Source organism: Erinaceus europaeus, chromosome 7 (genome assembly GCF_950295315.1).
Source record: "Erinaceus europaeus chromosome 7, mEriEur2.1, whole genome shotgun sequence".
NCBI lineage: Eukaryota > Metazoa > Chordata > Mammalia > Eulipotyphla > Erinaceidae > Erinaceus > Erinaceus europaeus.
This window is the reverse complement of record NC_080168.1, coordinates 89,129,309-89,142,574: the sequence shown is the minus strand read 5'-3', so window position 1 is coordinate 89,142,574 and position 13,266 is coordinate 89,129,309. Positions and strand designations below refer to the sequence as shown.

Below are 13,266 nucleotides of genomic sequence, written 5' to 3'. Positions count from 1 at the left end.
GCTGTGATTTTCACTAAGTAACCTACCCCCAGTAGTTCTTTGATCTTGCATTATGAAAACATATAAAAGCACTGAAAAAAACTAATTTCCTCATAACCAGATGTTAGGACATGGTTATTTATTTATAAAGACTAACAACCACTGACATCAGATTTTGATGGACATAATTCTAAAAGGTTTTACTTAAACATGTCTAGAGGTTAGATGAAATATACAAAGATCTATGTACCACTTTGTACAATTTTCTTTTTTCAAAAAACATGATACAATAATTTATAAAGAACAGCAGTTTACATAATCTCAAAAATGTGATCAAAGTATTACTTCTCACAGATAAGGCAACCAATGCCCTAGCATCTAAAAATCCTTTACAAAAGGAGATAATTTATTTGTGGTTGGGGGGGGGGTTGTTATTTTTTCTTCTTCTTTTCATCTGCTTCCAATTTAAGCTTAACTTCTTCAGTTGTAAGAGCTCCCAGTTTCTTAGTCTTCGCTTTCTTAACCTTTTCCTTGATGGCAGCCACATCAATTTTAGTCTCAGTGGAAGCTAGACAAATAAAAAACAATATGTAATTCTTGGATTTTTCCAAGGGGCAAACCAGGTGAGGCTAGCAACAGAGAAAAGTCCCAAAGTGCTCCCTGCTAATTTGTCAGGCTGCACTGAATCTTGGGCAGAAGGGCACTCACTATGTTAATACAGCAAAGAAACTGTCAGCCAGAGATCACATAAGCACAGCTTCTGATAAACTTTTTATGAGAGCCAAGCTCAGGGATTTCGATTTCACTGCTAAAACACTCAAAGGCAAGATCATCAACCTGGTACACTCACAGTTTAGGAGCAACTAATTAAAAGTAACCATGGCTGACTCATTCGTAGGCCTACTGGTTAATGAAATGCTAAGAGAATGATGGAAGATATGGTTATTTCTTTACTTAACATGCAAACAGATAGACACACATACACTATGGGTTGACTTCTTGGAGACAGCTGTTTACAGCATGTCAAGAATTCGAAAACGAGCCTTACCTTCTTTAGGTTTCACAGCTGGCTTCTCCTTAGGTGGAATAAAAGCTTTCTTTCTTTCCTCTTGTCTCTTACTGAGAGCTTCTGCTTGTTTAGCCTATATATTAATAAAATATTTTAGCACAATACAAGTCATAAATAAGTTGCTGTGAACTGTTATTAGTGTTGTGGGGCAGATATATCCTTACCTTTATTGTTTCCATTTTCTGTCGCTTCTTTTGACTTGCTTTCAAAAAGTATTCACCACTAGTCAATTCTTTATCAATCTGTTGAAATTAGTATTTACAATTTCATTAGGAGTAAGGTTCATGAGAAATCATTTCCTAACAGTCAAAAAGTCCTTGTGGTCAACACAATGACATGGAAGTAAGGAGTGGGTGGTATGCTCAAGGAAGATGTAAGACTGTTTTATGTAGGACAGAAGGCGAATGATTCAGAAGAGTGTGATGAAACAAACTTAGGAAAAGTCAAATGTGAATGCCAGGCAAATAAGCTGGGATAGGACGTAAGAGAAAGCTATTGCTCATTTACTCAATATATGGTCATGCTACTGGTTCTCGTGCATTTAAGAGGCATTACATGTAAGACAAGAGTCTAAACTCTGTACAGATACTCAGCTCCATACAATCAACTAAACTCACTTACCCCTCTCCAACAAATCACTGAGAAAGGTATCACTGCCCCCATTTTGTATATAGGGAAACTAATGTTTGGATGGGTTGAATAGTTGTTCAAACAGCAAATAAACAGTAGACTAAACCAATCAGATAATGATTTGACTAGGGGTAGGGATCGACCTGTCAATGTCCACTAGAGAAGCAATTACAGAAGCCAGAATTCCTATATTCTGGACCCCATAAAGAACTTTGATCCATTCAGTGGAAGAGAAGTGATAGGAGGAAGAGGATATGATGGCTCAGAACTCCAGCTCCATCAGGACCAGGAGAGAGAAGAGGAAAAAAAAGGAGACACTTAGATGTAGTAAGAAGGGAAGAGAGGTCTGGACCCAGAAGGAAAAGGGGGCAATTATGTACAAATGTAGACAGATAGTTGTGGTAGGAATGGTATGGAATTATACCCCTGTTGACATGTAATTTTGTAAATGAATATTAAATTAATAAAATTAAGAAAAAAAAGATCACTGCTTCCATTCAGGTATGGACTATAGCTCAGATGTAAAGCATATTCACTGTATGTATAAGGCTGTAAGTTTGATGCTCAATAGCAGAAAACAGAAGCAAACCCTTTATGCTTCTTCTTCTAGCGTTTGCCCAACCCTTTATGCTGATAGTGGGGAAAGATTAGATAATTGCTCAACCATAGGACAGGACCATCAAAAGTATAGCGGATGTTACAAAAGCATCACTTAGGAACTGGGCCACCCCACTTTCTTCACTATGATGGTCATCAAATCTTACCAGAAGAACTCCAAAGACAAGACCCTAGAGAATCCAATACTATACAGAAAAGGATGAGTTTACACGCTGAGAACAAAGAATTATATGCAAAGGAAGATGCAGGCAAGAATAGGAAAAAGAAGATCCCAAGGAAAAGGTGAGGTAACAATTCAAAAGATCGATGTTTCCCGCTAAATAGAATGCTTCTGTCATCTGCTGAGAAACTTGAAAGAACTGAAAGACAATATTAGGACCTAAGGCTGGAAGCATGATTATAGTGGATAAACTCTTCCAGCTGTCTGGTAGTCTTAGTTTAGTTTAGACTTTTATTGAGTATAGCAGAATAAAAGGAGAAAAGGAAATGAAGCCATGTGACAGCTGACAAAGAGTACATTTTAAGATTTCAAAACTAAAAGACAGCATGTTAAAATGAGGTAGAGCACTGTGGGCTGATTATTTTATCCACAGTATATTTACATAAGTGACAGCAACCACTTTAAGGCAGTTAAATCTCACTGTGAAGCCTATCCCATACACTTAGCTCCAAATAGCATGTTTACTTTTGGCCACCTTATATTCTCCTTAAAAACTCAGAAGTTCCATTTAAAGATACTTAAAATGAAGTTTTTTTGACATAATATCTTCCCCTTGTGTAAAGAAATTCAGGATTTAATACTGACCTGACTTTCTGGCTGTGGCGGTGGGAATGGTGTATACTCTTTCTTAACAGTTTTTTTCTTTGGCTCTTTGCGTTTATTCACATTTTTGTGCTTGAACTGTGGCAAAAACCTTTCCCAACTTTGTGATCTTAACTCAGAATCCTTTGCCAACTCTCGTTTAATCATTAAGGTCTTTGGGTCATGGCAATATATGGAGGGAAAAAGAAATTTTAATTTTAAAAGCCATACAATTGTCAAACTAAGATATAAGCATTGTTCCTATAAAATTAAAAGCAGTTCTTAGTCTCTTTAGTAGGATTAAACCAACTTGTAAAGAGAAAAATATGTAATTTCAAAGAATAAAGATCAGGACATCATTAGAAATTTAGACTAGGAAATGTAATACTATCCACATAAGATTAAAATGAGACTAAGTAGCCTTTTAACCATTATTTCACTAAACAACGGGGATCTTCACTAGCAATGTTCCCTGCAAACAGGAAGCTTACAGTACCACCTTAAATATTACAGGAAAGAAAAAAAACTTACTGATGACCACATTTTCTCCACTTCATTTGTATGTTAAGACTTTGGGAGCTCAGGAGATGCAAACTTTGCATCAGATGCTGGTCTGGCTCTAACTGTCTCAATGTTATTAAAAAATCATTCTTTACCTCTGTCTAATTACTCCTAAACTTAATCTCATCAAACCATGATTATATTCTCCTTACAACCTTTTCTTTATGCTATCTCCCTTATGATTGTAACTTGTGCATCACAGGCGATCTCTCTCAAACAACCCCCAATTTGAATGTTACATTCCCAACTTTATGTAATTTAAAAAAAAAGGGGGGGGGGAGATTCTTAAAGATCACTGTTTAAAAAGTAGGGGCATAATTTAAAAAAATAAGTTCGTATCAATAAATTCTATGTAACTTCTGTTTGTATTAGAACTACTTAATACGTTATCACATACTTTTCAGTAGTTTTCAAACTGTACTCCATGTAAAGTAAAGCTTCCAAGGAAAGGGTAGAGCTGGGGCTCAACTCTACCACTGTTCACACCAAAAACAGCATTGCTTTATCTCTTTTGTATACGTTTTTGCAGTTAAAAGAAATTTGACAACAGACCCACTTCCCGTTCACCCTTCTCATGACGGTATCTTTGTCTAATGTCTCTTAATATGCTCAAAAAAGAAGAAACTTGACAAACATAGTTAGTTACATATAAATCTTACTTTGATGTTATAAATCGGATGAATATTCTTCATAGTATCTAGAACCACTTTCCGAACCTAAAATTTGCAAAGAAAGATCAATTAGATGAAAAAAATAAAGTTTGGTTTATTAAATGAAAAAGTCCCGTTCCATCATATGAAGCGAAGTGCCAGAGGATAGAAGTCAGGGGGTCCCGGAAGGTCCCATATCTACCCACTGAACCACTTTTCCAACAGCTTACTTACAAATATTTTAATGATGAACTAGGTAGAAAATAATTAATATATTGCAAATTAGCCTGTGAGGTAGGAGGCAGCTGTTAAATTGAACATAGTTTCAACTAGTCTGAGCGTTTCTATCTTATGCAATAGTCAATCACCCTGCACTACAAAAAGACTTACTTGATTACTATTGACAAAATGTGTTACATAAAGCCAACATGACACTCAAAAACTGTTAAATCTTATGGGGAAGAAGGCTGAATTAAGAGTCAGAAAATGTATACATACTCGTGGGAAGAGAGTAGACAGCATAATGGTTATGCATACAGACTCTCATGCCTGAGGCTCCTAAGTCCCAGGTTTAATCCTCCACACCACCATATGCCAGAGCTGAACAGTGCTCAGGTAGAAAAAAAAGAAAATGTATACTCATCATGAATGGAGCTGCCATTCCAAACTAATTTTCCTGTTCTGGTTTTCTCATTTGCAATATGGGAATAAAATCACCTCAAGAAATAATACAGCCATTTAAAAAACTATGGAAGTATTGAGTGTCGTTAGGTTAGTACTGCCCCCATGAGAAAAGAGCAGAGAGATTTGGAGAAAGATGCCTAATAAAATTACTGATCCAAAGGGCCAGGTGGTGGTGCACCTAGTTAAGTGCACACATTGCAGTGAGCAAGGACCCAGCTTCAAGGCCCTGAACTCTACCTGTAGGGGAAAAGTTCCACGAATGGTGAAGTAGGACTGCAAGTGTCGCTCTATTTCCCCCTCCTCTCAATTTCTCTGTCTCTATCCAATAATAAATAAAAATATTTAAGAAAATAGAATTACTGTTCCACTGAAAAGGCCCTTGGAAGCAAGACCTCAGAACATCCAGATCCTGTCAACAATAGTATCAAAAAAAAAGTTAATACCACTGGAGAGAGAGCATAATGGTTATGCAAACAGATTATCATGCCTAAGAGGCCCAACCAGGTTCAATCCCCATACCACCAGAAGTCAGAACTGAGCAGTGCATTGGTTAAATAAATAAATAAAAGGAGTTTCTGGTGGCAAGGGAAAAAAAAAAAAAGATCTTGAGTATCCTTTTGAAAAGTGAAAGTGAACATGCACACAGCTTCTAACTCAAACAATGTCCTGGTTAGCAAAGACTGACCATATCTTAGGGGGTTCATGATGTGACGATTCCCTCCAGTCACACAAAGAAGTACCAGGTACTAACAAAAAAATTTTAAAGCATATTCTAACAAAAATAAAGTGATTATAAAGCAAAACACTCATCAGTGAACTTTTACAACCAAGTTGCAAATTTTCTGCTGGAAATGAACTGAAAACAGAAAAATCCTCACCTCTTTTAAGCCACTAAAAGGTCCAATGACTGAAACCGTGTTTCCCTGAACCATAATGTAACAGTTTGTTAGGAGTTCCAATGCCTACATAAAAGAGCACGCCGAAATTTAGTACACCAAAAAACTAACCAGAAGGAGATGTTCACGTTTATCCATTGATTAAAAAAAAAAAATACATATATATATACCTTTAATGTAGATCCCTTGGGGCCAATGAGCCGTTGTCTTCTTTTTACAAATCTTTCTTTATTTCTGACCAAAGAACCTATTTTAATAATGTCACATGCAACATCATCTTGAAGAATCCGTATTGCCTTTTGAGACAATAAAGAAAGACTTAGAAGAAAATGTGCCTAAAGCGGCCTAGGTGGTAGCACAGTGGTTAAGCTGTTGGACTCTCAAACATGAGGTCTCCAGTTCAATCCCTAGAATCACATATGCCAGAACGGTGCTTTGGCTCTCTCCTCAATCTCAAATATTTAAAACATTGTACTCATAAGAACAATCATTTCCTTAATAAGACAATTAAAAAGGAAATACTTGTCATTTTTTCTTTCTTTTTTTTTTTTTTTTACAAAATGTGTTTTTAATGATATTTAAGCATAAAAATGAAAATTCTATGAAATGTGTGTGTGTGTGTGGGGGGAAGTTGTTGTCTCTAAGGTGGAAACCAATAAAACAAAAGTCTTTGTAATTCTAAATTTACCTGTTCAAAAGAAACACTCCTTGCTAATAGTTTTATCAGGTCTCTGGCCCGAATGATGATATATGGGTCAAAAGTCTTCTTTGTCGTGCACACAGTCATGCTGCCTTCAATCAAGTCAAGAGTTGCATTAACATGCTACAAGAAGAATAAACACTTGCCTAAAAATGAATTCAAGTTTGAGTAGTTATGAGACTATCCTATCCAAGCTACTCATTCCTGTATTAAACGATAAAACCCTACTAGTCCTCTCCTTAAACAAGCTGGAAAATTAGATACAAAATAACATTTGCCTACTTCCATAGATCAAAGAATATATAAAACTCAAATAATTGAAGTCACTGACATACTTGGCTTCAAAATACTTTGTATTTGTTGAGATAAAGATTATTTCTGATTTTAAAAGTATGTATCCAACCAAATGAGACCACACTTAGAACTAAAGGTTAAAATGCAAAGTTATACATCTTTCCTAATCCACAGTCTGGTGCGTAAGAATAGATCTTTCAAACATTTTTCCAGTTGGTTTATGTTATCTAAATACAAAGTCATAATGACAGGCTCAGAAAAGAGCAGTAATTGGTAAAATTATGCATTACGTCTCAAGAAGACCCAGATTTAGTAAGACAGAAATACTCTGACTTACAGATGTAATCTGAAGACTATTTCAGTATAGTAAGTAAAAAAGCAATTAACCTCAGATTAGTTCTTAATGAGTTTATAAAAAAAATAAAGAAAATGGAGTTCAAATACAGATATACACAATACTGGGGGGTTCAATTTACATGAACTGTAAAAATAACTAGTTGCATTAGGGGAACTGTGGCAGATATACAACACTGAGAGCACGCAGTGGGCGAATTTCTGAAACATAAGAGTTCATGGGTGAGCATCTCTGAAACCTGTAAAAATGTATAATTTTTCAAAGTAATCTATTGTTCACATACAAACAAGAATCCTGTCATCACTGGGGCTTCACCACTAGGACAGGACATTTTTCAAACTAGGACAGACAGGGGTGGGGGAGGGGGGAGCAAGGGGCGGGGAGGAGATATCCCACAGCTGAAGCTTCCTCCAGTATGGTGGGGACTGGATTTGAACATGGGTCACATGCACAACAAAGTAGGCGCACCATCCAGGTGAATATCATAACAAACTGCTAGAATAAATTACCTAGGCTATGAAGTTAAGCACCTTTAGGGGGAAAAATCCATCAGCACATATTCACTCACACAAGAGCAAAACAAAACCCCTCAAAGAAATATAAAAATGCATACATGTTCATTTAAGGCTTTTTGTACCAATGGCCAGCATTCTTTCAAGTAAGCTTCTCTATATTTAGGGAACAAAGTGGCAAAGCTACTCTCTTCCAAGAGTCCTTTGGGATTGTCCTCTTTAGAAAAAGCAGGTTCTTTCCAACCATCAGGAACAGTGAGGAGTTCTGGTTCATCTGCAGAGAGGGAAAATTTACACAACAAGCTTTTAGCTTCCATACATTTTAATGCATATTTTTACAAGTTTCCAATACACTCCTTGCATTACCTTTCCTGTTTATCTATTAGTCAACAAATAACATGCCTTGTTGGTATGCTTCTAAATTCTGCTTCTAAGACCCCTTCTGTTTCATTGGTTTAATCCCCCCAGTTTAACACTGTATTCTATTTACATAACCACTGTTAACTAAGCACCACCTTGCCTCCAGGGCATTGGTTTAATCCTCATTGTTTTGCACGCTTTTTCCTTCTCCCCACTCCCTATCCTACTTACATTCTCTTTGGACCTGACATTTCCGCCTCAGGATACATAAGGACAGGATTGTGATTAGAGATAGCTTAGATTGCGCTGCGTTCCACATGAATAAAGGCTGAACTGCGTACCACTCAGCCATGAGTCCCTGGTTGTCTCTCTCTCCCGCCCGCGATGCTAGCCCGACAATGCCCGTCTTATCATAAGCGTACTGTAGTAAAAGTATCTGTGAGCACAAAAGCTGCTTCACAAGAGTTTTTATTGTTTTGTCTTTTTTTGGTAGAACCAGCAGCACACACAATTTCACTACTCCGACTGCTTTTTCGTTCAGGTTAGAGTATAAGAGACAGATATTACAGTAATGATGTGTCCTCCACCACCAAACTACTGCTCATGTGGTGCTGGGCTTGAACCTGATCTTCTCTACCCACGCCAGCTCTCTCTTTGGCCTAAGACAAAGTTTTCTAAGGGCAGGGACATCCTCCTTGGCTCCATACTAACTAGCATATGCCTGGCAAACAGCGGACACTCAAGAAACTCACCACACTGCACTTACAGAATTGAAAACTCATCCTGCACATCATTTTTTTAAAAAATATTTATTTATTCCCCTTTGTTGCCCTTGTTGACATCATTTTTTTAAATGAAGGTTTTCATGGGATAGAATCTGCCTGCGTAAGTATATGAATCTACACTATGAGCATGTAAGACTCTTAAGCAGCTTATTCAAGAACATTAATTCAGCTATTAATCATTGAATTGAGCTTTTGACTTTTTCATAGCATTCACGTCTTATTTCTGCATACTTTTACCAGAGTTACAAGAAGTAGGAAGAATCAACATTATTTCCATTTTATAACAGAAATTTAAAGGGAAACAAAGCTGCTTCAGTGAAAAAAACCTCCTTTTCAAAACAAAAAAATCTCCAGGAGATGACAAATTGTCTCTCACATTATTTCTTAATACTCCTAGTTGTATATTTCAAACACCTTTTTAAAATCTAACAGACTTTATTTCAGTACTACTAAAACATATGACCCATAGGCAGGTCCAAGCAGCAGCAAAAACTGTTAGTATGTAAGAAATGCCTGATCCCATTCCAGACCTCTGAACCTCAATTTTTAAGTCTCACCAGGAGGTGCTTATGCAGACATTTTCAAAACATCTTTTGTATTATGAAAGAGACTGGAAGAGGCACATGAGATAACCAGGAACTGAACTCAGGGACTTCAAATTTGAGAGTTCAACACCTTGTCCACTTTGTCACACCCCCCCCAAAAAAAAGGAAAAAAAAAAAACCGATTACAGCGGACTTAAGAGATTGAACCTGGGGACCACAGAGGCTGAGGCATAAAAGCCTTTTTCATAGCAATAATGTTGTCGCTTCTGGAAAAGCAAGTCTATAGTTCATAGTATCACACTATTAGGTATAGCTGCATTTTCTTTTACTAGCACAACTTTGCTAGCCTTAATATCCCACCCACTTCCAAATACAAAAAATACAACAATAAAATCCTCAAATGTTACAACAGTGACTACTTAAAAATACACCAAATCTCTACTCAACACTATGAATTAAAAAAAAAAAAAACACGTGTATATAAAGAAAACAGATGAGCTTAATGAAACAAAAATAAAACTTTTAGGGAGTCAGGTGGTAGTGTAGCGGGTTAAGCTCAGGTGGCGCAAAGTCCAAGGGCAGACTTAAGGATCCCGGTTCGAGCCCCTGGCTCCCCACCTGCAGGGGAGTCGCTTCACAAGCGGTGACGCAGGTCTGCAGGTGTCTATCTTTCTCTCCCCCTTTGTCTTCCCCTCCCCTCTCCATTTCTCTCTGTCCTATCCAACAACTGTGACATCAGTAACAACAATAATAACCACCACAATAAAAAACAAGGGCAACAAAAGGGAAAATAAATATTAAAATTTTTTTAAATGAAACTTTTTAACTATAAGGTAGGTTACTTAGTGTTTTCCAGAAGAGAATGGGAAAGGACGGGCCTACAAATTGGGACAAGGTATGTGCACATGCTTGTTTTCAATGATGCACACCTGAAATTTGTTATAAAGCCATGTAACTTCAGTTTAAAAGGAGGAAAGTACAGGTAGAGCACATTAAGCACAAAGACTAGGGTTCAATTTCTTTGCTCCCGCCTGTAGGAGAAGCTTCACTAGCAATGAAGAAGTGCAGAAGTATTTCTCTCCCCTCCCCTCCCTGTAGCTATTAAGGGGGTCAGCGGAAAGCTGCCAAGAGCGGTGGAGTCATCATGTAGGCACTGAACTACAGATAAAACCCTGATGCGCACCCCGGCAATGAAATAATTCTGTCACATGTAAAAACACACACAGTACACATGTAACAAGAAATGGGAATTTTTACAAGTGAGACTGTATAACTAGCCCCCAAACGTGAAAAGATGTGTAAGTAACCCCATTTGTTATCAGGAATGGAGTTGTCTGCACCTCCCTTCCACTCAATATTCAGATGCCATGTACAGTTAGAAAAACCTTTAAACAGGTTAATCAGGTGTGTAAAACAAATAAACAAAAACCGTACACAACAGATGGTAACAGCAAATGGGAACGCTCATATTTCCACCAAGAGAATGAAAATATAAATCTGTGGACATCCGTAGTAATAAAAATTTCACTGGAGTGAAAAAGGACGAACCACAGATACCAACATCACCCAGAGTAAAAAAAAAAAGTCCAGCAACACAGAACGCCTACTGTTTGTTCCCTTTGGTTCGCCTAACACTGAAAAACAAAATTAAAAACTCCCGTGAGCAGGCAGATGGCAAAGATTACGAAGGAACCAGGATGATCAACACCACTCAGCACCTAAGAAGTAAAAGATTCAGAGGCACTAGCAGGTGTGCTCTATTCACTCGAGGATGGGAGCATTTCTTTCTCACCTGTTGGTTTTTTTTTATCCTTTTAGCTGTATGTACACTATATACTCTGCTCGGTCCATTACCATATTTACTTGAAGGTGACAACAACAACAAAAAAACAACCATCTTCAACACTTAGCCAATGCCTACAGAAAAACAGGTCAGCGGGGGTAGACAGCATAATGAGTTTGCAGAGACTCTCATGCCTGAGGCTCCTAAGTCCCAGATTCAACCTCCTGCACCACCATAAGCCAGCGCTGAGCAGTGTTCTAGTAATAATAACAACAACCTCGTAGTTAAGTATGTATTTCATATGTTTCCATGAAAAAGAGCTCAAGGGCTGGTTTGTCGACCACTTCCGAAGACTGTGTGAACAGGTCCTGGAGTATTTTTCTTTTGCTTTCTCAAACGGAAGAGAATGGGTAAGCCGGGGTTACAAAGCAAACACTAGTTTAAGCGGAGCGGTCTCAACAGGAGGGCTATGCCCTCTCATATTGTAGCAAAACCGAGAAACAAATAGCCAGGTTCCAAAACCTCATTAACCGGCCAATGCGCAAACAGCAGCACAACAAAACAGCAGCCTGCTCCTCCATTTACCTAAGATAACTCGCTCCTTCAGCAAGCGGCCGCTCAACCCCACGGCCCCGCGTCCAGTCTGTAGTCCCGGAGTGCACACCTCCGTTTCTAAACTTTCATTTAGAGAAGGCGGACCCTGCGACGCCTTTTCCGGAGACCCAGTGAACCAGGAGCACATGGCAGGCACCCAAACCCGCCGGGCGTTCCCGCAAGTCGGGCCCACACGCAGCCCCGCAGCCCCGCAGCCCCGCAGCCCCCGCTGCGATGGAAGGTAGTTGGGCTGCAAGCAGCACAGCACGTCTCCAGCACGCCAAACAACAACAAAAACAGCGGCTCAACTTGCACCAACTTCTCCCCCGCTGATCACATAAATCTCACCTCGATCCTCCGGCTTCGGCTTCGGTTTCTTAACACGAACTTCTTTTTTCTCTGCCGCCAGGACTGGCCCGTTCAACGCGGACGCCATGATCACGCTGCTTCCGGAACTCCCGGAAGTGAGGCCTTTCTTAAATCCTCCCGTCTAAAAGCCTTTACAACTCAGTTTTAGTTCCGCAGAACGCAGGCAAGATCCGCGCAGTCTCCATCTATGCGTATTCTTGGGTTAACAGGGTTACACAAATTACGGCGCTTTTTCCTACGTGCCCAATGGAAAGCAGAGTTCTTTCCCAGAATGCACTGCGAAAACGGAACTAGATTGCATCCTGGAAATTGTAGTTTAGCTCTGTAGGCAAGTTGTAGGCCCTCTTCTAGCGTTTGCCCTTCTTCCGTAGCCAGTCAACAGCGTCAGGTTGAGCCCTCTTATTCATAGGGGCTTACCCTGGATGCCAAATAGAATGGATGTTATTCTTTCGATAAGCATTTAAACAGTGGTTAAATAACCGCTAGATTTGGGAGGATATAGAAATAGGGAACTGTGGCCCTATACAACAGGTGATAATAATTGGTAATGATTACCATTTATTGTGAGACTACTTTGTGCCAGACATTGAAACAGAGGCGGAGAAAATAAAAGGGACCACAGCACCAACGCTTCCTTCCTTTAATGCTGTGGAGGTGAGAACCAGGATCGTACACATAGCAAAGAAGCACACTAAGTTAGCTATTTCCATGTCCCTTTTCCGGACACAGTTTATTATTATTATTTTATATATTTATAAAATGGAAACACTAACAAGACCATAGCATAAGAGGGGTACAATTCTCACCACCAGAGCTTTGTATCCCATTCCCTCGCCTGATAGCTTTCCTATTCTTTACCAGTCACAATTTTTAAAATCTTTTTAAAATCCTTGAAATTTCATTTCAGGTGGTTTAATTCCTAATAATGTCCCAAAACCTAGATATAGACCAGGACCCATGAGATAGGGCATATGTATATGTATCCATAAATTAGGGCAAAATATATACCTGAAAGTAAAAGTGCACAATAGACTGCAGTGAGTCAATATATGCAGCAAGCAAGTAGAAAGACCTAAAAGG

The 13,266-nt window shown here is 38.7% G+C and overlaps 1 protein-coding gene across 1 annotated transcript; it reads right to left on the bottom strand.

Annotated features, from left to right (window-relative positions):
- Positions 1-103: 103 nt before the first annotated feature.
- On the bottom strand, positions 104-12,418 carry KRR1 (KRR1 small subunit processome component homolog). The gene is made up of 10 exons (XM_007526513.3): positions 12,166-12,418; positions 7,852-8,024; positions 6,578-6,712; positions 6,060-6,185; positions 5,872-5,955; positions 4,319-4,375; positions 3,102-3,272; positions 1,213-1,290; positions 1,028-1,121; positions 104-547 (listed from the first exon to the last, which is right to left on the bottom strand). The coding sequence occupies exons 1-10, from the start codon at positions 12,251-12,253 to the stop codon at positions 411-413; spliced, it is 1,143 nt and encodes a 380-aa protein (XP_007526575.2). The 5' UTR covers positions 12,254-12,418; the 3' UTR covers positions 104-410.
- Positions 12,419-13,266: the final 848 nt, after the last annotated feature.

Excerpts from the sequence above, each read along its gene's own strand:
- KRR1 (XM_007526513.3), bottom strand. The coding sequence starts at position 12,253 with ATGGCGTCCGCGTTGAACGGGCCAGTCCTGGCGGCAGAGAAAAAAGAA. Across the intron at positions 8,025-12,165 it reads GCCGAAGCCGGAGGATCGAG|ATGAACCAGAACTCCTCACT; the intron begins GTGAGATTTATG and ends CCCTCTCTGCAG. Across the intron at positions 3,273-4,318 it reads ATCCGATTTATAACATCAAA|ACCTTAATGATTAAACGAGA; the intron begins GTAAGATTTATA and ends CATGACCCAAAG.